Source organism: Diadema antillarum, unplaced genomic scaffold (genome assembly GCF_040938485.1).
Source record: "Diadema antillarum isolate AM-2024a unplaced genomic scaffold, OU_Dant_1.0 scf00000006, whole genome shotgun sequence".
Classification (NCBI taxonomy): Eukaryota; Metazoa; Echinodermata; class Echinoidea; order Diadematoida; family Diadematidae; genus Diadema; species Diadema antillarum.
Genome location: NW_027270895.1, coordinates 1787293 through 1812263, shown reverse-complemented (window position 1 = coordinate 1812263; position 24971 = coordinate 1787293). Strand labels below are relative to the sequence as shown.

Genomic DNA, 24971 nt, shown 5'->3' with positions numbered 1-24971 from the left:
CAATTGTCTTCGTATCGGCGCGGCAGATCCTGTTTGGCACATGCTTCAAATATTTTTGAGCGGTGGCTTCGAACATGGGATCAAAGGGAATAACTCTGTTGTTACTCCATCTCTTCAACCTCCTTGGTCGTACGGAATACTTTTAGCAGCTACAAGGTGTATAATAATTTATTGTGAGAGACAGTGCGAGCTCTTTGTGTTTTCTGCGACGCGACTTTCTCTCACAGTCAGTACAGTGAAGTCACTCTCCGGAGTCATAAACGTGATAGATGTGGGACGTCGTGCAGGGGCGGATCCAGGAATTCTGTACAGGGGGGGGGGGGGGGGGTTGAGTATTATTTCTGGTGCCACTTCCGGGTTTCATTTCATATTTTTTCTTTTTATTTCTTTTGTTTTCAACGAAAACTAAAGGGGGGCGTGCGCCGATTGCGCCCCCTTCTGGATCCGCCACTGGTCGTGTACACGCATCAAACCATTAATCATTAATGTTTTTTTACAAGCAGCTCATTGATAAGGATTCAGGATTGAACTGAAGTAGGTTCAAAGTGCGAGTGAGATCTGCTTAAGTGTTTGTACTAACCTTAAAAAAATCAACGAATATTAATACCCTCCGCGACTTTCTTATTCGAGTTGTACCGTTTCTTGCAATGAGTAGGGATTTTGCCTTGAGAAACCCTGGCTACGACCCAGGCAAGCTCAAGAAGGGATTTGGGATTTACTTATTGTTTTAGTGTTAATAACGTGCATGAGGTGAAGAGTCTGCCTGGACCTCGAACGAATCACTGCTACTTCACAACCATGGATTTTCTATCAGCGAGATACCTCAATTATTTTCTGTCATTACTTGTTGCGGGTAAGTTTTTCGAATTACTGCAGATGACTTCTGTGTTGGGATTTTCGTGCATTTGACACTGTGATCAGGTGCAGAGGCAGAAAGCCTCAAGTAGAAGTCTATTGCACGTTGGCGCCTGTTATTCATGCAAATGTTCTATGGTGTTGAACGTTGTGATAACACAAAGGGGGTTCATATATCTTGCCGGGTTTTTCGTGCACTTGACACTGTGATCAGGTGCAGAAAGCCTCAAGTAGAATTCTATTGCATACTGGCGCCTGTTATTCGTACAAATATGTTCTATGGTGTAGCACCTACTTTTGTGATACCACAAAGGGGCTTCTAGTCCCTTCTAGGGATATTAGTATCAGCTGACATTAGATCTATAAACCTCCTTACCTTGGCTCTTGCTTGGTTGGTATTACACTACATTGTATTAGCTGTAGCACTGTGTGGTGTAGACAGAAAGATCCGTCTGTCCGGAGGAGTCTTTTTTTAGTTATTGCTCTCCACGGTATAGAGTGGGTTCTGTGAAGCCAGACGCAGTCTCCGCAGAACATATACCTGACAACCAGATACAGACCGATCTTTCTGTCAATCTGTGGCGATATCATTCACAATCTTTGCTTTCTTTATCACGGAGGAGAGGAATTTTTATCAAATGGTGTAGTACCGAAAAGAAGAATTAATCATTAATCAAGTGTGTTGTTTGTATCAGTCATGCAATCATGCCCTTTTTCTGATCCTTTTCTTGTATGCTTTTTAACTGCAGGGATCAGCCTGTGCAAAGGAATAAAAGGGAATGTAAGCACACCTAATAATGTCACCGTATTTGTAGGTGATAATGTAGAAATTCCTTGCATCTTTGATCAAAGTAGCCTCGTAGCACTGTCGTGGCACCGTGGGGTCCTGACTAATGACACCTCGAAACAAGTTTTGCGGCTCTTCAGGCAGAGGTGGGTACAAGAGTTTGAATACCAAACAGGGCTGCAAAGTGTCAAGCAGTTCATGCAGGCATCCTCATGCGTGAGCTATAGAGGAAAATTAATTATCAAATATATATAGTACCAATACCCAATCGGAACTCAGCATTTTGGATAGTTACTCAGACCCTAAGATGCAATACATTTCGGAATCTTCGGACCAATCTTGATGATCAGCAAAATGAATATGAGTGGCCTTGAACCTTGAACCATGCAGGAAACATGCAGTGATAATCCATTTCAGCAGCTAATTGGAACTATTACCCATGGAAGCTTGTGGAAATGTGTGTCAGTGGTCAGTGAGAGGGGGCATGATGAACAAGATAAGTGTAAATCTCACTAATGACAATAATGTACACTGAAAGTGACTGTGCATAGTGCAAGTAAAAGTGGCCCTGAAAACTGTAAAGCAGTTTGTGTTATACTTTATGATGAAAAAATATATATATTTTACGATGAAAATGCAGGAGCCCCCCCCCCCTCCCCATTATATACCAAGTACAGGCACCCATGGAACCCCCATTGCTATAGACATACTATTTGCATGTAATTAGTGTGGAAGGAATTTTGTCTGTTGCGTTAAAAATAATCAATTTTTCCGATGTTATACATTACATTTTTTTTTGGTATTCTATTAAGATAAATATAACTGTTGGTCCATATTAAACCTTTCCTGCACAATGATTGTGGGGCATATACATTGAATGATATTTATTGTAATTCAAAATCCAATGATCCAAAAGTGTTTGATTACTTTGTTTGTTTGTTGTTGTTGTTGTTTTTTGTCGATGTCAAGCACATGTCGTGCCTGATCAAATTTATAAGGCAATTTTTGCCACATTTTGACTGAATTTCATTTCGCTCTTTCGTGGCACAGATTTTTCCCAGGATCTGACTCGAGGTTTAACATGTCGGCCAACTTTTCACTGCTGCTCAATGATGCACAATTGGAAGACAGCAGCTATTACACTTGCCAGGTTACACTCCATGGCACATTCCAATCATCCACAAACCTGATAGTCACTAAAGGTGAGTTGTCACTCGACTTTGCTGTAAAAATTGATTAATAAATTCCTTGTTTGCATGTTTGATTGCATTTGGCAGTGTCTGCCACGATATGTTGTTAACTTATAACAAGCCTGCTATTTATACTAATACATCATGTTTGTTAAACTAAATACCAACATGAAGAATTTTCCAAGCATATGTCTATGGAAGAGTTATAGTTGATAGAACAGTTGTCATTGGGATTTCATGAGCAAAAAATACACACATTTTTGTGCGATTTGGATCGCGACCCAAGTAAAACTTCTGGTCCCAAAATTATCGCCTTTAAAGTCTATAGTACAAAATTCGCTCATAACGAACACGGTTATAGCAAAATGTGCATTATAAGGAAGTCTTTTCCGAGGGCTCTTGGCAAAGAAAAACAAAAGAAAATATGCTCCATTATAACATCTCTGCATGGGCGAACGCTTCACATCACTGTGTGTTCGCTCCGTGTGTCCAGTACAGTTTCCCAGGGGCACTTGCATTATTGCAATACAATAATATGAAATTAAACAAGGTTCGTTTTATTGTTCCGAAGGTACTTTATTACAAAACACACAAATTCTGATACACCGAAATGTCCGTTAGGTCGAAAATGAAATAGAGTTTTGTTATTACGAACATTATGGCGTTATTCAAAAGGTTCGTTATTAATAAGGTTCGTTAATCCGACAATGAAATTTCATTTCATTTCATTTTATTGTTTCTGTATGGTACAGTTTAATCAACGATGATCACTTCAGAAATATACACATGGTTCAAAATAATTCATGGCTGATTTTGCACATGAAAGGTAAGCAAGTCATTATGACAGAGAACGGAGACATGGGCCCTGTTTCATAAAGCTGTTCTTAAAGTTACGAACAACTTACGAGCGACTGGTGATCAGTTCTGATGTACCATACTTATCAGAATTTACATAATTCAGCACAAGAACTGATCAACAGTCGCTCGTAAGTTGCTTGTAACTTTACGAACAGCTTTATGAAACACCCCCATGATGATGATGATAATAATAATGGCAATAATAACAATAATGATAATGATAAGAATAATGATAATAATGATGATAATAATCATAATGATAATAGTAATAATAAAAGAAGCCAAGGTACCATACAGGATTCCCAGTAAGCCGAGCTTGATATTGGGGCCTCACGCACAAAGAAATAAATAAACAGTTTCAACCAACTATCGACTTACTTAACTACAACAAAAACAAACTATTTCACCCAACAAAACATACACGGTCATGTACCCAGGTGATGCTAAGAAAGAAAAACAAAGAAGAAGGTGACGGCGATAATGAAAGATGGTGAGAAAGAACAGGAGAGAAAGAAATAGAAAGACTCCTCGTTCACTGTACAATAATACAATAAGAAATATGGTTCTTATTACGATGCGACGGTTCGTTAGTCAGAAAATGATAGGATTTTTTTTTTTTTTTTTTGGATTAACAAACCTTCTTCGGAATAACAAACCTTGTTTCATTGTCGGATTAAAAAAAAAAACCTTCAGAACAACGAACCTTCGGAACATTGAACCTTTCTCATTTTTCATTTACAAACCATCGGAATGAAGTTTTTGTTATAAAATTATATTGTATTTGTTCGGTTATAACGAAAGAAAACTGCCGGTCCCGAACACTTCGTTATAACGGGAGAGCACTGTATACTGGTTTCAAAGTTGTGAAGGTTTGCAAGCTTAATAGTAACATAATACAAACTTCAATACAGATCCCCGATTCGACTTGATCTCGAGCTTGGTTGTTCTCCTCGTTGGTAAATCCTAGAAGATTCCTTGTCGGAACCCCAAAGTGTGGTCCTCTCTGAAACCCTCACCACCCTGTTAATTATTTAATAACATCATACTTCCCTTATTTTCATGGTCCTTTGTTATTCTTGATTCTAGTCATACAGCTTTAACAAAACATATCGTAATTCCATCCTTTAACCACAAATAATTCCCATAGTAATGTTTGACAATGCATCATTATCTTTCAACGTTGAGTGATAGGGGATGAGTAATCAGCCCATTAAACAATGTCATATCGGCAATTACATAAAAACTTACAAGGCACAAACAACTTGCAAACAAATGGTCATGTACTTACAACAGTTGTTGGTGTTAAACTCGAATCCTTGTAGATTCTCTTCTGGACGGTCAGAATGCATCAATCCCTGAATCACAATCATCCCAGCACTCTGCTACTCTGCTACTTCCCAATTTTGAAATGACGTAGCTGGTCTTGAGTGTTCCGCAAATTATGTGGCATCTGAATTTTGCGCCTAAACATTGCATATTTATACATTGTTGGGCCATAGGCCTCCATACAAACTACAAGTTAACTGAAGTGACTTCCTGGAAAGTTTTTACAGAAGTCCTGCCCCTTTTCTTATGGGCTGGCGTTTTCTGCCTGTCAATGCTTTCTTAAATATTCCATTTTGCACTGGTCAAGCCTCCGCTTGACGTCATCAGTTCCTGTCCACGGAAACCAAGAATTCTCTGAAATGGTCCTGTTTGACCAACTTATAAACTTGTGCTTATACGTCCTGACTGACGTCCAGATTAGTATGAGGCATAGCATCAGGGATACCCTCTCCTCGTATGTTAACGTCACATTTAGGGTCTACTCATCCTAAAACATTCAATTCTAGATTGCTGTCTTTTACTTCATCGTGCTTCGCAAAATCTCCTTATTTGGTCATGCTGGTGTAAGCTTTTGTCTTTAAAGTTGTGATTCTTCTAACTTTTGCAACAACATCAATTTCTTTCAATAATTACGTGATAAACATTAATGAAATGAGACAAATTATTACATGATGAATACAAAATATGTCATACCATGACAGTATCTTTATCTCCCTTTTTCTACTCTTTCTTTCTCTCTCTATCTATCTTCAGTATATATCATCAATATAATCATCGTTGTCATTAATATTTTCGTTGTTCTTATTGTAAGCATTATCATTTCAATGTTGTTATAGGATTTCCCAGTCAATCTCAAAGTTGCTCAAATCAATTGAACGTTTTGAGCAATATTGATTTAGTCCGAAATGCGATCGCGGTGGGAACAAAAAATCTGAGTTAAAAAAATCGACTTGTATAAATTCAAAATAAAGAACTCAGTGATCTAATTGCAATCAATTTGTCTGGAATATGTACTAACTATACTGATTTGATTTGATTTGATTTGATTTGATTCATTTCTGCATTCAATCAGATACAATTTGAATACAAATTTCAATAGTACAAGGACAAAGAATAGCAAGTGCAGTGAAATGAATCGATAACAGTACACAAAATACACATAGGTGATTGCATTGAGCAGTATACTTGCACAAAAACATAAAATGAAATATACAGTATTTTTCAGTAAATGACAGATATCAATGAATGCAGGAGACCCCCACCGTAAGCGATTAAGCTTGAAATAGATGGGGGCCTCATAAAAGGATTATTCAAGGACACAACTCCCTTGGAGGAAAGTGATCTGGTGGGTACAGTGCAGTTGCAGGTGTGAGTGCAATATGCAGTTGAAGGAATAAAATAAAGATTGAAAATAAAAAAACAATCATTTACCATAAATATTTGTTATCTTGATGAGTGGGTAGAATATGATTGTATCAAATATTGTTTTAGTGAAGCTTTCAAAGAATCAAATATTTGAGCAAGACTTTATATTGTCGGGGAGATTATTCCAAATGTCCGGACCCGAATGTCTGATAGATTTATGTGTCACTAATAATATTGGGATTCAAGAGATGAAAATGTCTATATATACGAGTAGGGCACGAATGAACAGTTCAGTAAGTATTAAACCTAAACATGTTAATAAACGATGACGGAAGTTGATCATGAATATATTAAACATAATTACTGCTTCTTGAATAATATTCAAATAAAAAACCTTCAATGTTTTAAGTTCATGAAATAAAGAATCAGTATGAGCCAGGAAATGCGATCCAGTACAAATACAAAATTTCTTTTGTAATTTGAAAATAGAATTTATTTTGGCAGAGCCGCAAGTTCCCCATACAATACTATAATAACTTATATATGGGAGATTTAAGGAATTATATAATAAAAATAAAGTTGAACGAGGGAGACAAAATCTTCAGCTTGGAAATAATCCCTATATTTTTAGAAATACACGTTGGAACATGATGCTAATGCTCATTCCAAGTCAAACTTTCATCTATAATTGAAGGCCTGAATATAAGAACGACCCAAGTCCAATTATTTTTGGCAAAATTCAGTTTGACATGGGAAATTGTAGCTTATGCATGGACTCATCTTGTGTAGATAATGATAAAAACTAATTACCCCCGGAAGTGCCTGAAATGAATGAGTGAAATCTTATATGAATGTAAGAATGACCAAGTCCAGGACTTGGGTCCTTTCACATTCATATTATAGCGCCCTCTCTCATCGCTTCTCTCATCTCGTACAACAGCCTGTTCTGTGTACGATTCAAAGAACAACCCAAGTCCATCACACGAAATGGCCTCTCCACAATTAATGTAAAATGTTAATTGTCATAATAACATATGTTCTAATTTGTATAGACAATGTTGCCTTCCCAATCGCAGTTAAATAGAATGTCATTGGACAAATAAAAAAGATATGAAGTTTTTTTTTTGTTTTTTTTTGTTTTTGTTTTTTAAAGTTTACTCGAAATTATGGACTTGGGTCGTTCTTATATTCAGATACTCATATACTCCCAGAAATTTTGAATTTGTTTTCTTTTCTAATGGGATATCATCAATGTTAATATGTATCAACGTATCTGCGTTGTGAGAATGAAGTTCAAAATCAATGAAATGAGTCTTTTTTATATTAAAAAAAAAGTTTATCAGACTTAAACCAATTTGATACTTTACCAATTTCAGTATTTAAAATCTTTAGATCTTTATGAAAATTTGTATCATCAGCAAATGAAACGAAAGAGAGAAGAGACGATGTATTAATTATATAATTGAAATAAAGAAGGAATGATAGTGGGCCTAGAATTGAGCCTTGAGGAACACCACATTCGATTAAAAGGGGATCAGATTCAAAGCCTTTAAAGGTATTACTATTGTCTTCTATTTGTTAGATAATCTTTAAACCATAAAAATGCTTGACCCAGAATACCATAATGACTAAGTTTGGAGAGTAGAATAGAATGGTCAAGAGTGTCGAATGCTATGATATGTATTGATATAATATAAGATTTTAGCGCAAAACAGGTTAAGCATCATATTGAACTATCTTTAAAGCATGGCTCGACACTAACTTTTTTGTTTGGTGGCCCGATGGGGCCACCAAAATCCTAAATTTCAAATTTTTGGTGGCCCGAGAGAAAAATGTGGTGTCCCGAAAAAAAACAATAAAAAACATTAAAAGTCCTTTTTTTTATGAGTCAAATATTTAAGATTTATGATAGTAAGAATTAGAGAGTTGGACATATCTACTCATAAATAAACTTCAACAAACTTGCAACACTCACTCTCAGGCATTCATTTAGTCCTTTTCATCCATCCTTTGAACAAATCTAACTGCTAATTTCCGGCGCAAAAAGTTACGAATTTATTGACATACTTTTCAAAAAATTTTGGTGGCCCGAGGCGGGCCACCAAATTTGCCCTTTTTTTAAATTTGGTGGCCCGACTTCCATTTTTGGTGGCCCCGGACCACCGGGCCATCGTTAGTGTCGAGCCCTGTTTAAAGTCTGTCATCAGATATAGAGCAAAATAAAAACTTTTCAATTTCCAGTGATACTGACCTTGATAAATAACAAAGAAATATCTTGAAATTATGATTAAACGCAAATGTCCAGTATGCTTTTGTTACTTTCTTTGATTTTTAGCAGCTTGAAAACACAATATCTCAAATCAACAAGAATGGAGTTATTTTTTTTTACGATCATAGTCTTCGTATCTCTGCATTGCATTGCATTTTGTCATAGTTTGACAACTTTTTTTTTTCGTCACATGTGTTTTGTCTCTCTAAGATGTACATTGCTGAAATAATCATTCATAATCATGCTTTCACCGTATGTACAGCGGCAATCATCATTAATTCTAAAATTCGTGAAATGATTTACATTAAATGAAAGCAAAAGAATATTAAAGCAGAGGGGTAAAGATTGGGAAATTTATTAAAAATGTAGAGCAGCAGTTGCGATCTTACAAATCACACATTTTTCGTATTTTAACAAACGCAAACAGAAAAACTGATCAGAGTGAATATCATTAAATTAGTGGAAAATTGACCAAAGAAAATGGTTGGATCGATGGACCGATGGAACTTCATTTTCTTTGCTCAATTTTCTACTAATAAATCTTATATTTCATTTGTACAGATAGAGGGTGGCAACACCGCTGATAAAAGATCTACCATGAATCGCATAATCAACATTAATTTTGTAGCTGAAAATCAACAAGTACCACACAGTTGGAAAACTCCTTGACATCTGTTCACGATACGTTGCATGACTTTTAAAATTTCACAAACTGTAGATAGTTGCCTTTATCATGTAATCTGACTTTGTTCGCATTTGTACAGCTTTTTTGCTCTTTTACCTCAGCTCATATCTGTATGATATTTATGCTTGCAAAAACTTTGGGAGAACTTTCGAGACAGTCAGACATTGCTTATCTGAATAGTAACACGCTTCTGTATGCTACATTATTGTAATCAGGGGCGGATCCAGGAATTCTGTAAAGGGGGGGGGGGCGTAACTATTATATTTTGTGCCACTTCCGGGTTTCGTTTCATTTTTTTTTCTTTTGTTTTTACCGATAAATAAAGGGGGGCGTATGCCTCTTGCGCCCCCCTCTGGATCCGCCACTGGTAATGACCACGGAGACATGAAAGAAGTCCAACTTTGGTAACTCGCTATTCAAAAGCGTCTTGTTCTGCCCCCCCCAAAAAAAAAGCAACAAAAAGTCACCTTGTTTAAGATTACAAAGCGACAGGGATAGAAGGTGAGAAGGCGACTTGTATACAAACTCACCAAGGTACCTTTTTGAGACGAGAAGAAGAGGAGGCGACTTGTAGAAGACGAGATTTGAAAGCGAGAAGGCAACTTACACAAACTCGCCGAGGCGCATGCATAATAATGATCTTGCAATGATATTATCTGAAATGTTTGTCGAAAATAGTTCTGTTCAACAAGACATTAAAACTCATTGTATTTAGCTTTGAGTAAAACTCTATCAGCTATAGGACAACTTTTTTTTTTTTTCAATTCACCAGATCTAATCTCTGGAATTCATTGGACACCAGTTTCATAGAATGATATTTATTCATTATGTTGATTACTTTTAAAGACCATTTAGGAATACTAATTTAGGGGCCTATTACAAAGAAATCCTGTTTCTCCTCATTCTCATTCCCTGAAAAAAAAGGAATTTTGTACGCCTTGTTCCGGCAAAAAATAAATAAATAAGTAAATAGAAATAAAAAAATGGCTATAAGACCACTAGTCAAGGCGCCTTGTTTAAAATTAGAAAGCAAGAAGGCGACTTGTTCAAACTCTCCATGCACCTTGCTTTTATAATACATGTATGGAAAACAAGGCGCCTTGGCGTGTAAAGTTCAGTTTATACGTACACAAGTCGCCTTTTGGGGCCGCAAGCTTCCGACTCACCGACTTCGCCATACAGGGACACTACGAGTGACTGTGGTAGAGCGCCAACTACGTTTGATAGCAGAAGTCTTTTCATCAAAGGGGAAGACTGCATCGCTGGGCTACGGGTGCAGCGTGCGCAGGTGCAAGTGGCATACGGGGATCCGGATCGTTCGTTTGTTGTGTCGATAGCGATTTGTTGTTCGTCCCTCAAATTGTACTACAGTTCTAGCTATTGGCATTTGTTGTGGGTTGTGAATTCTACAGGTTCCTACTCTAGTTCCTTCCCTGTACTGTAGATCACTGGTCGACGTCAGTCCAAGTCGTACGGAATACTTTTAGCAGCTGTAATAATTTATTGTGAGAAACAGTGCGAGCTCTTTATGCTTTCTGCGACGCGACTTTCTCTCACACTCACAGTCAGTGAAGTCACTCTCCGGAGTCAAACGTGATAAATGTGGGACGTCGTGTACCATTCATCATTTACAAGCAGCTCATTGGTAAGGATTCGGGATTTAACTGAACTAGGTTCAAAGTGCGAGTGAGATCTGCTTAAGTATTTGTACCAACCGTCAAAAACTCAAACGAACAGTAATACCCTCCGCGACTTTCTCATTCGAGCTGTATCGTTTCTTGCGAAGAGGAGGGATTTTGCCTCGAGGAACCTAACCCTGGCAACTACCCAGGCAAGCTCAAGAAGAGATTTGGAATTTGCTGTCTAATAACGTGAAGTGAAGAGTCTGCCTGGACCTCGAACAAATCACTGCTATTCCACAGCCATGGATTTTCTATCAGCGAGATACGTCAAATGTTTTCTGTCATTACTTGTTGCGGGTAAGTTTTTCGAATTAAATTTACTGCAGATGACTTCTGTGTTGTGATTTCACACCCGGAAAACGGGACAGTGTCAACTTTCGTTCTGAGCTGAGTTGACCTCGTTCGATACCTCCCCGTACGTATCGGTAGGTTGGCCCGTAGCTGCCCGGCCGGGGGTTCAGTATCTCCTGCCGTGTTTTTTCGTTCATTTGACACTGAGATCAGGTGCACGTGCAGTGGCAGAAAGCCTCAAGTTGAAGTCTATTGCATATTGGCGCCTGTTATTCGTACAAATATGTTCTATGGTCTACTGTTGTGATAACACAAAGTCAAAGGTGCTTCTAGGGATATTGGTATCAACTGACATTAGATCTATATTAACCTCCTTGCCTTGGCCCTTCTTGGTTGGTATCCTCTTTATAATACACTATATAGTTCTTGTTATACATCTGTAGCACTGTGTGGTGTAGACGGAAAGATCTGTCTGTCCGGAGGAGTCTTTTATTTGTTATTTTTTGACATTATTGCTCTCCACCGTATAGATTAGAGGGGTTTCTATGAAGCCAGATGCAGTCTCCGCGGAACATATCCCTGACGACCAGATACAGACCAATCTTTCTGTCAATTTGTGGCGATATCATTCCCAATCTTTGCTTTCTTTAGTAATCACGGAGGAGAAGAATTTTTATCAATGGTGTACAAATACTGAAAAGAAGAATTAATCATTAATCAAATGTTTTGATTGTATCATTCATGCAATCTTGCCCTGTGTTTTTCAATGTTCCTTATCTTTCTCTTGTATGCTTTTTCACTGCAGGGATCAGCCTATTCAAAGGAATAAAAGGGGATATAAGCACACCAAATAATGTCACCGTATTTGTAGGAGAAAATGCAGAAATTCCTTGCATCTTTGATCAAAGTAGCCTCGTAGCACTGTCGTGGTACCGTGGAGTCCTGACTAATGACACCTCGAAACAAGTTTTGCGGTACTTCAGGCAAAGGTGAGTATGAGTTGGAGTACCAAACGGGGCTACATGTAATACAAGTCTCGGGTAGTTCATTCAGGCATCCTCATGCCTGAGCTAGAGGAAAATTAATTATCAAATGTAGTACCAATACCCAATTGGAACTCGCCATTTTGGATATAGTGAATACTGAGACCCTAAATGGAATAGATTTCAGAGTCTTCGGACCAATCATAATGATCAACAAAATTAATGTGAATGGCCTTGAACCTTGAACCATGAATCATGAAGCAGCCAGTGATAATCCCTTTCAGCAGCTAATTGGATCCAGGGATGGAGGTGGAAATGTGCATCAGTGAGAGGGGACATGATGAACAAGATAAAAGTGTAAATCATAAATCTCACTAATGACATTTGTATGTTGAAAGTGACTGTGCATGGTGGAAGTAAAAGTGGCCCTGGAAGCTGTAAAGCAATTTGTGTTATATTTATGATGAAAATGCAGGAGCTCCCCCCCCCCCCCCCCCCCCCATTATATACCCAGTACAGGCACGCATAGAACCTCCCCATTGCTAACATGATACAAATATACAAAAAACAAATGATGCCTGTCAGTCCCTATTAAACCTTTCCTGCACAGTTGTAGTATATTGTAGGGCCTATATATTGAATGACATTTATTATATAAAATCCAATGATCCAAAAATGTTTATTTGCTTCATTTGTTTGTTTGTTTGTTTGTTTGTTGTTGTTGTTTTTTTTTTTGGCCGTGTTGTCAAGCACATGTCGTGCCTGATCAAATCTAAGGCAATTTTTACCAGATTGTAACAGAATTTTCATTTCGCTCTTTCGTGGCACAGACTTTTCCCAGGATCTGACTCCAGGTTTAACATGTCGGCCAACTTTTCACTGCTGCTCAATGATGCGCAGTTGGAAGACAGCAGCTATTACACTTGCCAGGTTACACTCCATGGCACATTCCAATCATCCACAAACCTGATAGTCACTGAAGGTGAGTTATCAATAAGTTTGCTATTAAGATTGATTTTAGATGAATTCCATGTTTGCATGTTTGATTGCATTTGGCACTGTCTACCATGATATGTTGTTGAGTTATAACAAACTTGCAATTTGTAATTAATATATCATGTTTGTCAAACTAAATATCAACATGAAGAACTTGCCCAGCATATGGAAGAGTTAGGTGATAGTAGTATCATTGGGATTTCATAAGCAAAAAATCACACATATGTGCGGATTTGGATCACGACCCAGGTCTTGCAAATAAAAAAAGTGTGTTTTTTTTTTTTCAGTTAGCACTGTAACAATTTCTAAATTTTTGAAAAATCATCATGTGTTATTTTGAGTGCAATGAGAACACCACTATTGTGTCCTTCTATACCTGCCATGCTATGCTACTGACACTGAATTTGTATCACTGTAAAATTTAACAAAGCTGTTGAAAACAGGAAAGGAGTGTTTGTGTGGTAAAAGTTGAATAACACGCCATGATGTTAGTTCCTCCTGACAGATAACACTGTAATCTGTGTCACATTTGCCTGCATGTGATTCCTATTGGGGTGCTTGTGGGTTCCAGCCAGGTCTGGTTTTTTAACCTTACCTCAGTTGACCGTCATTGTATTAAAGGTGGAATCACAACAAAACGGTTGATAAACTGATATGTTTTAGACCCGAGTTGTCAGGTCTGCTGTGAGAGATAGCATTGCGCACATTCGGGTTGAAAACTCATCAATGGTTTTCCCCTCTGGAATGATTGGATTAGTTTGGGAGGCCGCACATGGTCAAAGTATACAGTGTGATATTGTTGTAAAAGTGGAAATTTGGTGGTGAGTAAATTTTTGCGCAACCAGAAGCTAGCACGAAAATAAAAGCATGCAAAATAGTTTTGCATGCCATATGTTCCAGTAATTAATGTCCTGATTCTGCAAAATAGAAAACATGGTATTCGAAATTGATCTTACCTAGCCATGTGCAGAAAATTACTCCCGCAGAAATATCCACTTTTACGGTACTGGAAATTTTAAACAGATAAAAAAAAAAAACAGCACAATCTTGTGAATATTAGAGTCTCCATCTAGGGCCATTCATACTGATGACAGGAAAATCATGACGCTAGAAAAGTGGCATCATTGTGATGAAAATTACCAGGTATCTGTGCTGGGACTCACTCATTTAAAACATTGTCAGAAGAGTTGCAGACCAGAGAGTGATTTTCTATCAAAAACTTTGTATCATATTTGTTGTGGCAAAAGGAAAGTTCTTAAACTCAGAAATATTGTGATTTGAGTCAAGTGACCTCCATTTCATGTGGGGATTCCACCCCATGGCAACACACGCACAAGCCTTGCAGCAGCCATGCCACTGAGCATGCAATACCCATGTATAGAATTAGTGATGACAGGCTCCCAGTACAATATTTCTCTCGCGACGTGACGTCATGGACAGTTTTTATTGCAGTGAAGACAGAAATGTCAGACATCGTGATTTGTGATAACTTAATGTTTCCCCGAAGAGAAACTGACTTCGTTTCAATTGATGCTACATTCGATTCCTGCCATTGTTTCTTCATGTAAAGACACTTTCAGTCCCTCGAGACAAGATCACATCGCAGTATACAAACTACATTTTGGCTTAATTTTTTTTTTTTTTTTTTCTTTTTTTTTTTGGGGGGGGGAATCCTCAGTTTGCAGTATTGCCCAATTTTTATGTTTGTTGTTAGAAGTAATGTTGTAGTGGATTTTAAGTGGCAGGCTATGAAGTAAAGTTCTGTAACAGTGGAAATTTTTTGCAGCTTACGAATTTTTGTGCATTTTGCGCTACCAGAAACTAGCGGGAAAATATGTACGCAAATATTCTTGCTTGATATATTGATGTACTCCTGTGAAATGTCTTGATACCACAGAAATAAAACGATGCGAAATTCATCTTACTTCGCAGAGCGCATAATCACTCCAACTGATGCAAGAATATCCCCTTTACAGGATAGATTGTGAGTGTTTGTACAATGTACATCCACAAGCTACAATACTGTATGTCGTTTTTCCTGATCTCTCCATTATCCAGACATTGACTGACACATGGTTGTCTTTCATGCATTTTTAATGCAAAATCTGACTAAAATGAAACCCAAAACTACTGTATATTCTAGCGGGTACTACATTAGATACTATGTAGGGCCTACATGAAGGCATGAACAAGAAAGCTGGGGCTTAAATTTCCTTTTCTTTTTCTTTCTTTTTTTTTAGTGAAAAGAAAAGGTTGTGTTGCTTTTTGTCAGAGGGAGTCAGAATAGCAGCAATAAGTTTTCTGATGAAATGTAGAGGAACTGAATGTTGAAAACTTGCGTATTGTCCAGGAGATATCTCATTGTGACATTTACACCTGACGAAAGCCAGAAGTTAGTAGCAATTTCCCTGTTCTTTTTGGCCTTCCAAACATTTGGTCGCTTTCACCATGCAATAAAGTTTTTGGCAGGCGATCAAGTCTTGTTCAAAACATGATGTCTTTTGTCTGTCACATTGTAGAGCCAATGTTGGTGTGTGTGTCTGTGCATACAGCTGTGAGTGTGTGTGTGTGGTGTGGTGGTGTGTAGTGTGCACGTGTGCGACAAACCTTTGATAAATAAAGATCCTATTGGACATGTGTTATCAATTCTTTGCAGACAACACTATACGTGCATACTTCAAAGTTTTAGCAATAGAGTGACTGTCCACAAGCAGCCTTGACTCTGAGGGCGGTATCCATAGCAACCAGATATCAACAATGTGGGCAAATTAGTGCAGCTATGGGGTGAAGGCTTTCTCCTGGGCCTGGCAGGATGTGTGTGCATCCTCCTGAGGAGGGGAGTGAAGAGGAGGAGAAGTGATGAGGAGAGGTGATAAAAAAACACCCCCCCCCAAGAAGAAAAAGAGAAAAAAAAATGAAAGAGGAGGGATAGGAAGAGTCAGGACAAAAACAAAACAAAAACAAAAACAAAACAAAAGCATAATGGAAGAGACAAGTATTACTAGTGATGATTATAATGATGAAGATGATAACAATGATAACAATGATAATACTTTTAATGATAACAGTAACAAGAAGAGGAAAGTAAGTTAGTATAAATTATTGTACATAGAAGCAGAGTCCAGTTTACATAATTATAGAAGTACAGTAATTGTTATATGACAGTTGTAGTTTAAAGAAGAAAAAAGTGAAAAATGGGGGCAAACAAGGACACAGGAAAGGAGGAATAGGAATAAGAAGGAGATGAAAGAATTCATGGAGAGAATGAGAACACAAAGTTGAAAGCTAGTAGGAGTGGTTCAGTAATATTTTGACCCCCCCCCCAAACAAAACTAGCAACACAAAGCAACACACAAAGTGTTAAATGCCTACTTTGCTGGTATAGTTTCAAAACTATGCCTGAGTTTAGGCAGTGATTCACAGTCAGAGTGACTGGCAAGTTGTGGAGGTTAGAAACTGTTGACATTTAGTATGAAAAATAGGTTAAGTATCCTTGAAGACCTGCATATCTAATACACTGCAGAAAAGAAATTCCCTGAGTGTAATTTAATCCCTTTTGGCCTACAAATCCCCCTTTAGGTATGATGTCCAAGCAGATTTGTAAACGGACACTTGAAAATATCCAGCTGGGGGATTGCAGGGCAGGTTTCCAAACTCACACATATCTTCCCAGAATATGTGTGTCACTGAGGTATTGGGTGATTTCTTTTCGCCCCACATCAGCATCTGGATGAGATACACAATATCAGGACTTGGAACATGTATCCAATTTGTAGATTCTGTCCTTCTGGACACATCTGCATACAGTACCCAATACATTATGCACTGCTTAGAATACTCTAGGAAATTAAATGCAACCCCCCCCCCCCCCCCCACACACACACACACACACATACACTTCCCCATGGCATGTTCAGGACCGTGTGTGCTGTTTTATAACTTAGTGCCCTGGATTAGAATTTCTAGGTATTTGTTTCAAATAATGTGACACACACATTCATGGTTGCAAACAATAAAACTGTGTGAACCTGTACCAAATGCCATCATACTGGATGTTACAAAAAAAAAAAATTTCCACTTTTGATCCTTAATAGTTCAGAAAAAAAAAATAGATATCAGATAACACTGACATTGATATGAACAATAGCTGAATAGTGTACAATTTTGTTGGAGGTACAGCCTCAGGTGTAATTTAAGAATTTAAATTTTGTTGTTGAGGGAAATATGTCATAAATAGATATATAGATATCAGTATTCAATTCCTGTACAGGAAGACAGCTATAAGATTCTGGCTGTATTAAAAAGATATATGAATCGCACACCTACACGTGTATATTATGTGGTGTACGTAAACAATGTAAAGGGTGTGATGATCTCATTTCTGTTGTATTTGGTAGTACTGTACATGTACTGTATAATGTATGCTATGTTTTGTGATCTGAAATTCCTACCAATATCGCGAGTGGTACCTTGAATTTATAAGTATGGAGTACAGTACCATGTATTTAATGTAACATGTGGACATAATAATAGCAACTATCAGATTCAAAACGCAGTCAGTGCGCCACTAAATGTGCAATATTTCTGAAATAGTCACAGTTGTGCATCTTGTGTTGCAGTTTTTCTTCATGAAGCGATGCGATTTGGATCACAGTTTTTTTTTTCTTGCCTGCGTACATGTGAACCAATGCGAAGGTGATTTGACTCGCACATCTTCAGCACATTTGTGTGAATGGGCTCAGTGATTATCACTGTCACGGTGGCTCCGCGTCCATAGTACCATTCACTCTCTACTACTTCTACACATTATCAACAGTCGTATCTGACTTCAAATTTGTTTCCTCTGGAGCCTCGGAACATTTGTAGACTCGATCGGCTCCAGAATCTGAAGGAGATGATGATGTAGACGAGAGAAAGAAAGAAAAAGGGGAGGGGGGAGAAAAGAAGAAAAGAGATTGAAGGAAAAGGAGGAGATTGATCTTGTCTCAAAAGGATATTTTTGTGTCTGGGTGCAATTAACCTCCGATCCAGAGCAATTCGCTCTGACAGTGCATGCTGGAGCGTTGGGACGGGAGATTGGAGTTTCAGTGCTTGCATCCAAGCCAAATCGAGAATAATCAGGGCGCTCTGTATCGAATGCCGTACCTAGTCTACAGAAAGCAGACACTGATGCCGTAAGATGTATGCGCCAAACTACAAAACTATCGAATGCCCCCGAATAGATGTCAACAGTGAGGATTTAAATTTAGGATAAGCTGGTGTCGTAGTTAATAATAGTTTTATATTACAGATTGACTGAGTGTACACTCATGAGATTTAAAAACTTGCTGGAACCCGAACTGCTGTGATTGTCCCAGCAGCTCAGGGACAGGATTGTACAGTAGTGTGGATGGTCAATCATAAAAATGATGCAATCTCCCCTGACTATCCCCAAGATGCGGGACATACAAAATTGTCGTCTGAATGTGGGTAGTGTGACAGTGCTCACTTCTGTAGAACTTTTGCAATCTCTCGGGGTTTCAAAGGATATTTCTTCCACTTGACCCAGTGGTTACAGTTATGTATGAGGACAAGAGCTTCATACTTTGAACATGAAAGTGCCTTCTCAAATTACTCGCCCAGCAGTGAGCCTTGGTTGCCCCAGGTAAGCGGTGAAACGTACAGTGAAACATATAATGAAAACGTGTGTAATATAACGAAACATATAGTGAAACATATAGTAAAAACAAGTGCAATATAACGAATCATAATCTTATAGTGAAGACATATTAATGAAACATATAGTGAAAACATACAGTGAAAACGTACATAGTGGGAATGTGCATGACTTAGTAAAAACATACAGTGAAACATATAGGGAAACATATACACATATTTGGAGTAATGCCTTCAAGCTTTGCAGGAACTCTGTAGTCTGGTTTTTGTAATTGTTTCCTGCTCCATGGTTGCTTTAGAATTCCCAAGAGGTAGGGATTTCAACATTGTGTGCATTCTATGCAATGAAACTGCAAGTGGGTATTTACTGTCACGAGCATTTTAATACAAGAGTTAGCTCAGATGTATTGATCAATGCAGACCGTGTAAATCCCTCAATGTGTTTACAAATGAGCATAATAGCATGTGAGCTACAGGTATTGTTTGGATTACACTATGTCTGTGTGTACTTCCAGTGTCCTAGGGACCAGTCCTTGTGACAATAAGTACAATTGTAGGTGAGAAGTTCTCTGACTATCATCACGTAAGCCTATAGTGGTGTATTATGTACGCCATGGGCCCTGCTTCTGCCCTAGATTTTTTCCTGTGCTTTTATATTTACTGACTTATTGGTGGGAATAAAGTTATCCTGAATATACAATGTAGACCATAAAAAAGACTGATTACAGTAGTTATGTCTTTAACTTGTTGTGAAGAGTGTATTGTTTTATATCAAATTTATGAATGGACCGTTTGGTTCTCCACTTTGAAATAAACAATGTATTCTTTTTCATCTATTATCATTACTATTGTCTTTATCGTAACCATAATATGCAAATTTGATAAACTTGTGTAAAATATCCTTTGCAGTCTGTCTTATTGCACTTCAACATACACTGTAGCATAGCACTCTAGTAATTGTTCACCCTTTCTGAAAATTTCACACACAGGTCTATGGACAGGGTTGAAAAACAGATCAACACAAACCTTTTTCAACACTTCAGTAGTCCGTCATTAGGCTATGATTCCTCCACAAATAATGTGTTTGCTAACATCAGTCCATTAGCGTGCCCATACAAATATAAAAACTTGAAGGTGTCTACTGTGGGTCCACGAGTCCATTTTATATGATTGCTTAGATACAGTGCCTCTCAGTCTCAAGACCTTTGCCTCAAAACTCAAACATAGCTAGCTTTATACAAGATAGTTCTGCCCTTTGAGTATAATAGGGTTAAACTCTGCATTGTTGTACACCCTTTGTGTTGATCTACATGGCCTTTCCCCATGGTACAGATGTACAGTTGTAGTCCCTTCTTAATTAATAGTGCATTCAGTTAAATTCACAATGCTATTGCTCGCAGGTTCAGTCAAGACTACTTGATACGGCTTCCCTGGCTTGGGACTTGTTCAGATTCAGGTTGTATTCACTTTATAGCTGTATTCAACACTTTAGTTCACTGGATATAATTTAGGGGAATCTGGACTCCATTAGAATAAACTACATGTACGTATAATGCATCTTTCAAGGCTTACACTCAATGTTCATTATACATTGTACCGAGGTAGAAAGATTGTACTTACATTGTATTTGCCACCTGTGTACGAGCATGGAGTTAGAAAGAAAGATTTCTGCCTCCATGGTACGAGGCAGACTTGTTTATCCTCAATTTCATGAAATTCACTACTGCCATAGATTATCTTCCACAATTTGTTTGTTTGTTTGTTTTTCATTAGCCATCGTCCACTGACTTACATACAAAACACCTGAATATTTTTTTTTAAGCTTCTTTAAATAAGATTTTTGTGTTACAGCACTTATAATATTGCCTAGTGATGAAAAGTGCTTAATAAGTATTAGTAATTGCCTGAAAGTGTATACACATTGTAAACAAGATATTTTCAAGTACAGCAGGTGAACATTTCGGATTCCTTGCAAAGTATGGTACAAATATTTGAATCAGTTCAGTGACATCAGAAAGGATTGACTTAGTTCGAAGTATACAGTATACATAGAATGTATACTGTACATTGTATAGCGTACCTCAAGTAGTTGTACAATAGATGTATACTAGTAGGCCTACACTATGGACAAGTACAGGTGGCTTGTTTTACAGTACATGCACTATTACTTGAAGCTGCATGATTCAGACATGCATGATCACGGTAAACCACCTGTGTGATGCTGTTGCCATGGTATCTCCATGCTGTTCATTCGTCAGCATTTTTAATCTTCTCGCTATCTACATTGCCTCTAACGTGTGGGCCTTCTTGTGTCTGCAGGGAAAGATGGAGGGGGGGGGGGGGGGGGCATGCCAAAGACCGAACTGAGGCAGATTTGCCAAGACAGTGCATTAAAGGGATAGTATAGTATTGGTTTAGGTGAGAATTCAGCTTTTTGCGATATACTTAAAACCACTTTATGAAATGCTGATACAATTTGAAATGGATATCAATGTTTATTTGAAAAAATCAGTTTGGAAATATATCCAAAAACTAAGTAAAACACATCCTAAAAGGATGGGTCCCACCTTTCATCAGGACAGAGGCTCAGCTATTTCAAAGTTTTCATAATCAAATCTATGCAATCACATTAGATGCAAGGTTTCTAAAAAAAAGTGATCAAAAAACTTGTCAAGCCCTATCCTGTACCACCCATTTAAAGGGGAACTATATTCAATCTAAATGACTGAACAGAGAAAAATACAAACAGATAAAGTTTCCTCGCTGGAGACCATATTTTTTATATTATTAGTCCTCATGATGTCAGACACATTGTATTGTCTGTTATGTCATTTCAAATCCTATTGGCTTAATACAGTAATTAGTCCTCTGTGTGACACATTTATTTCTGTACAAATGAAAGTAATGTGAAATGCGTATTACAATAATATGCACATTTGATTCATTGGCACTGAAAGGGTTATTGAAATACTGTTATTAGAAGTGAATTTTGAAGAAAAAAAATTGTATACTTCTCACTTCTAATCATTATAGTGTTTTGATTGTTTTTGTTTTCATTATTATCAATGCTCTTCCCCAAAGGGTATGGATGGTGATAGATGAATTGTCCTGAGAGTCAAATTCCGGGCAAAGTGGAATGAGACTTACAGTTCAAATTAGTAAAAGTGAATAAAGCAATTTGAAGTTCCTATAAAATATGGAGCCTATCATCAACCAAAATGAACTTAATCATTGCCCTCAGGCATACCCAATGATAAACAAGCTTCTCAGACGCAATAATGGAGGCCAATTTTCATAATTGTGATCAATTTTACGAGCCAAAGCCATAAAGCCAGCATGGACTGTACTGCAGACCAATAATGGAGAAGATTTCTAGTGGTGGAGGAGAGAAAATATGACATGTTTCAGTGACTCAGAGGGGAAAAGTGCAGACCTGCAAATTTAAAGGTTAAATTTACCTTTTGCAGATAAAACAAAAACCCAGCTGTAGTGCTTCAAATAGTTCTGAAATGGGAGTTAGTGATAGAAGCAATCAATTGATTTTTTTTTTTATTTAGTCCATGGGTTATGTAAAGTAAAAGACACATGGCATATTGCATACACTACTGTATACGCTGTTATTTTGGCGTACAGATATTTTCGTGAATGACGAGGCCATAGACATTTTAGCGAAATGTTGTTTTCGCATATTGACGCCGATGCTTACGTTAACATTATTAACAGTGCGCATGGAGACATTTTCGTGTGTTGTTAAATTCGCGATCCAACTGTAATTCGCAAAATTCGCGAAAATTAAACCTCACGAAAATAACAACTTATACAGTATTTAGTATTAAAAACAAACTTCTTTTTCGTATAAAACAGACTCAACATCCTCTGTCTACAGGATGTGTGATTAAACCTCTGTTTATATTTTACAGCAGAGTAGGGGAAGAAGATACATTAAATACACAGCAACACTATCACAATAAGACCGAGATACAATTAAATACAATGTAGTTTCAATACCAGCAACAATACTGAAATTCTTCTGACAGACGTGACCTTGGATGAATAAAAAAGTTTCATCTCTTTACTGCTTTAAAAGGGATCGTATAGTTTTGGTTGAGACCTAATTTCATGTTTCTAACATTTTTTTGAGATAATGAGAAACCTCTTATGAAATATGAAAGAGCATGTAATTCTATGAGGAATTCAATGTTTATTTGATGAAAATTGGTTTTGAAATGGCTGAGATATCCGAAAAAGAGCGATTCTAATAAAGTGTGGGACCCACACTTTATTACGATCACTCTGTTTTACTTTGTTTTTGGATGTTTCAGTCATTCTAAACCCGATTTTCATCAAATAAAGTTTGAATTCCTTCTAAAATGGTACAGTACATGTTCTGTACTAAGTGTTTTGTTGGTATCTCGCAAAAAGTTAAAAGCCCAATTCTCATCTCCACCAATACTGTACCATCCCTTTAATTTGCAGGGCAAACATTGTTTTATGAAATCCACTGGTAACTTTAACCCTTTTTGTACCAGAGACTCTGCATGGGCAGTTTGTAGTGTAGGCAAACACTATGCTTGATACAAAGGACTGAACAATAGAATTTCAGTTTAATATCACCTGCTGAAGCACTTGTTTGTTTGTTATAATTTGTCTCGTCTGCTTTTGTTCTGTCATATTCATTACTTTCATGCTGGATTGTTTTCTTTTACTTTCATGTTAGATTTGTTTCTGTTTAAATTTTTTGTTTGGTGCACTGTGAATGACTGATCAGTACTTTCGGTTGTCAGTGCAATCAATGTTAGCTCGTCCTGATTCTTGTCAGAAGTATTATAGTATACCATAAGTTTGCTGATGATATGCAGTGGTTGAGGTGTTACTAGTGGACTTATTGAGGGGGGTATGAAGAGAGAGAGAGTCATAGTCTGGCTGGCACATCTATAGGCTAGCACTTTATTGCATTTTAGATACATTTTTGACAAAAAGTATTTTTTGTGTTTTTTTTTGCTTGTCATGGTGTGCAATCACAAAAGGGGAATGTAATTGATGTAATGCATTTTGTGGTCACCACTAAATTTGGTTCATTCAGATCATGAAGGTAATTGATAATTTTGCTAACCAGTCCATAAAATGAGTCATATAAGAATCATGTACAATTGTAAAATTGGATTAGGCAAAAATTGAAATGAGGATATTAGAAAGGCACATGTGAAATATATTGATTTTGAGGTTATGATGTTTGTAGGGTTTTCCCCGAAGCCTTTTCAAATGTTAATGTTTGTTCATGGACTGTCATCAAATCATTATCATTTTTTTCATACTTTCCCCCGATCTAACAGTATCAGTTTCTTTCTCCCCTGTAAATGGATTGTGCAGACTAGCTTTGCACACACAGTCAATGGATCGGGATGGATTTTAGCGGAAGCCCACCCTTTATCTGCTAATATCCTGTGCCACAGTTTGGGGGTCATTCATTAATTAATGCGTGTTAGTGGCATTGAGCATCACCAATACTTTGAATGGAAAGGGGGGGGGGGGGAGGTGGGGAATGATTTAGAATTTGGGCTTGCTACCCGACTATATTGGCAGTTAATCATGAAAAGTAGAGTTTATTGGTTGTCTTGCGTTTTATGCTGAGATATATTTAGCCTTGTGATGAGCATCAACGTTGATTTGTGCTTATTACTGTATGATGTACAATCCAACTCATACACACATGCACACGCACACACCCACAAACATGCACAACACCATTACAATCCATGTATCCTGTACATTGTGATGGGCATTTTCTATCGTACCTTTAACCCATTCCATACTAAATTCTGCAATCCCCATAGACTTTATACACAGGCCACCAGGTTCCTGTATGGAACAGGTTAATAGGCCACCAGTGTGTATGAAAGAGGAGGGTTATTTCAATAGTATACTGCATTGTACTGTGCAAATTTTGTATTTTTTTTAACACAGTAGTTACACGCATAGAGCTTCATTTCTTTTTATTCAGATAGACATTGCAAGAGGAGTGGTCTGTA

The 24971-nt window shown here is 37.5% G+C and overlaps 1 protein-coding gene across 9 annotated transcripts in view; it reads left to right on the top strand.

Moving 5' to 3' along the window:
- Positions 1-600: 600 nt before the first annotated feature.
- Positions 601-24971, top strand: part of LOC139716116 (pregnancy-specific glycoprotein 22-like) — a 102763-nt gene continuing 78392 nt past the window's right edge. For 5 of the 9 annotated variants that reach the window (XM_071627703.1, XM_071627681.1, XM_071627695.1 and 2 more), the window contains exons 1-5: positions 601-853; positions 1605-1788; positions 2693-2844; positions 12114-12297; positions 13122-13273. In XM_071627703.1, the coding sequence (XP_071483804.1) occupies positions 799-853; positions 1605-1788; positions 2693-2844; positions 12114-12297; positions 13122-13273 (727 nt within the window). In that variant the 5' untranslated portion in view covers positions 601-798. Of the gene's footprint in view, positions 854-917; positions 1789-2692; positions 2845-12113; positions 12298-13121; positions 13274-24971 lie in introns of those variants that run through there. The other 4 variants (XM_071627730.1, XM_071627716.1, XM_071627709.1 and 1 more) reach the window with 4 other exon arrangements.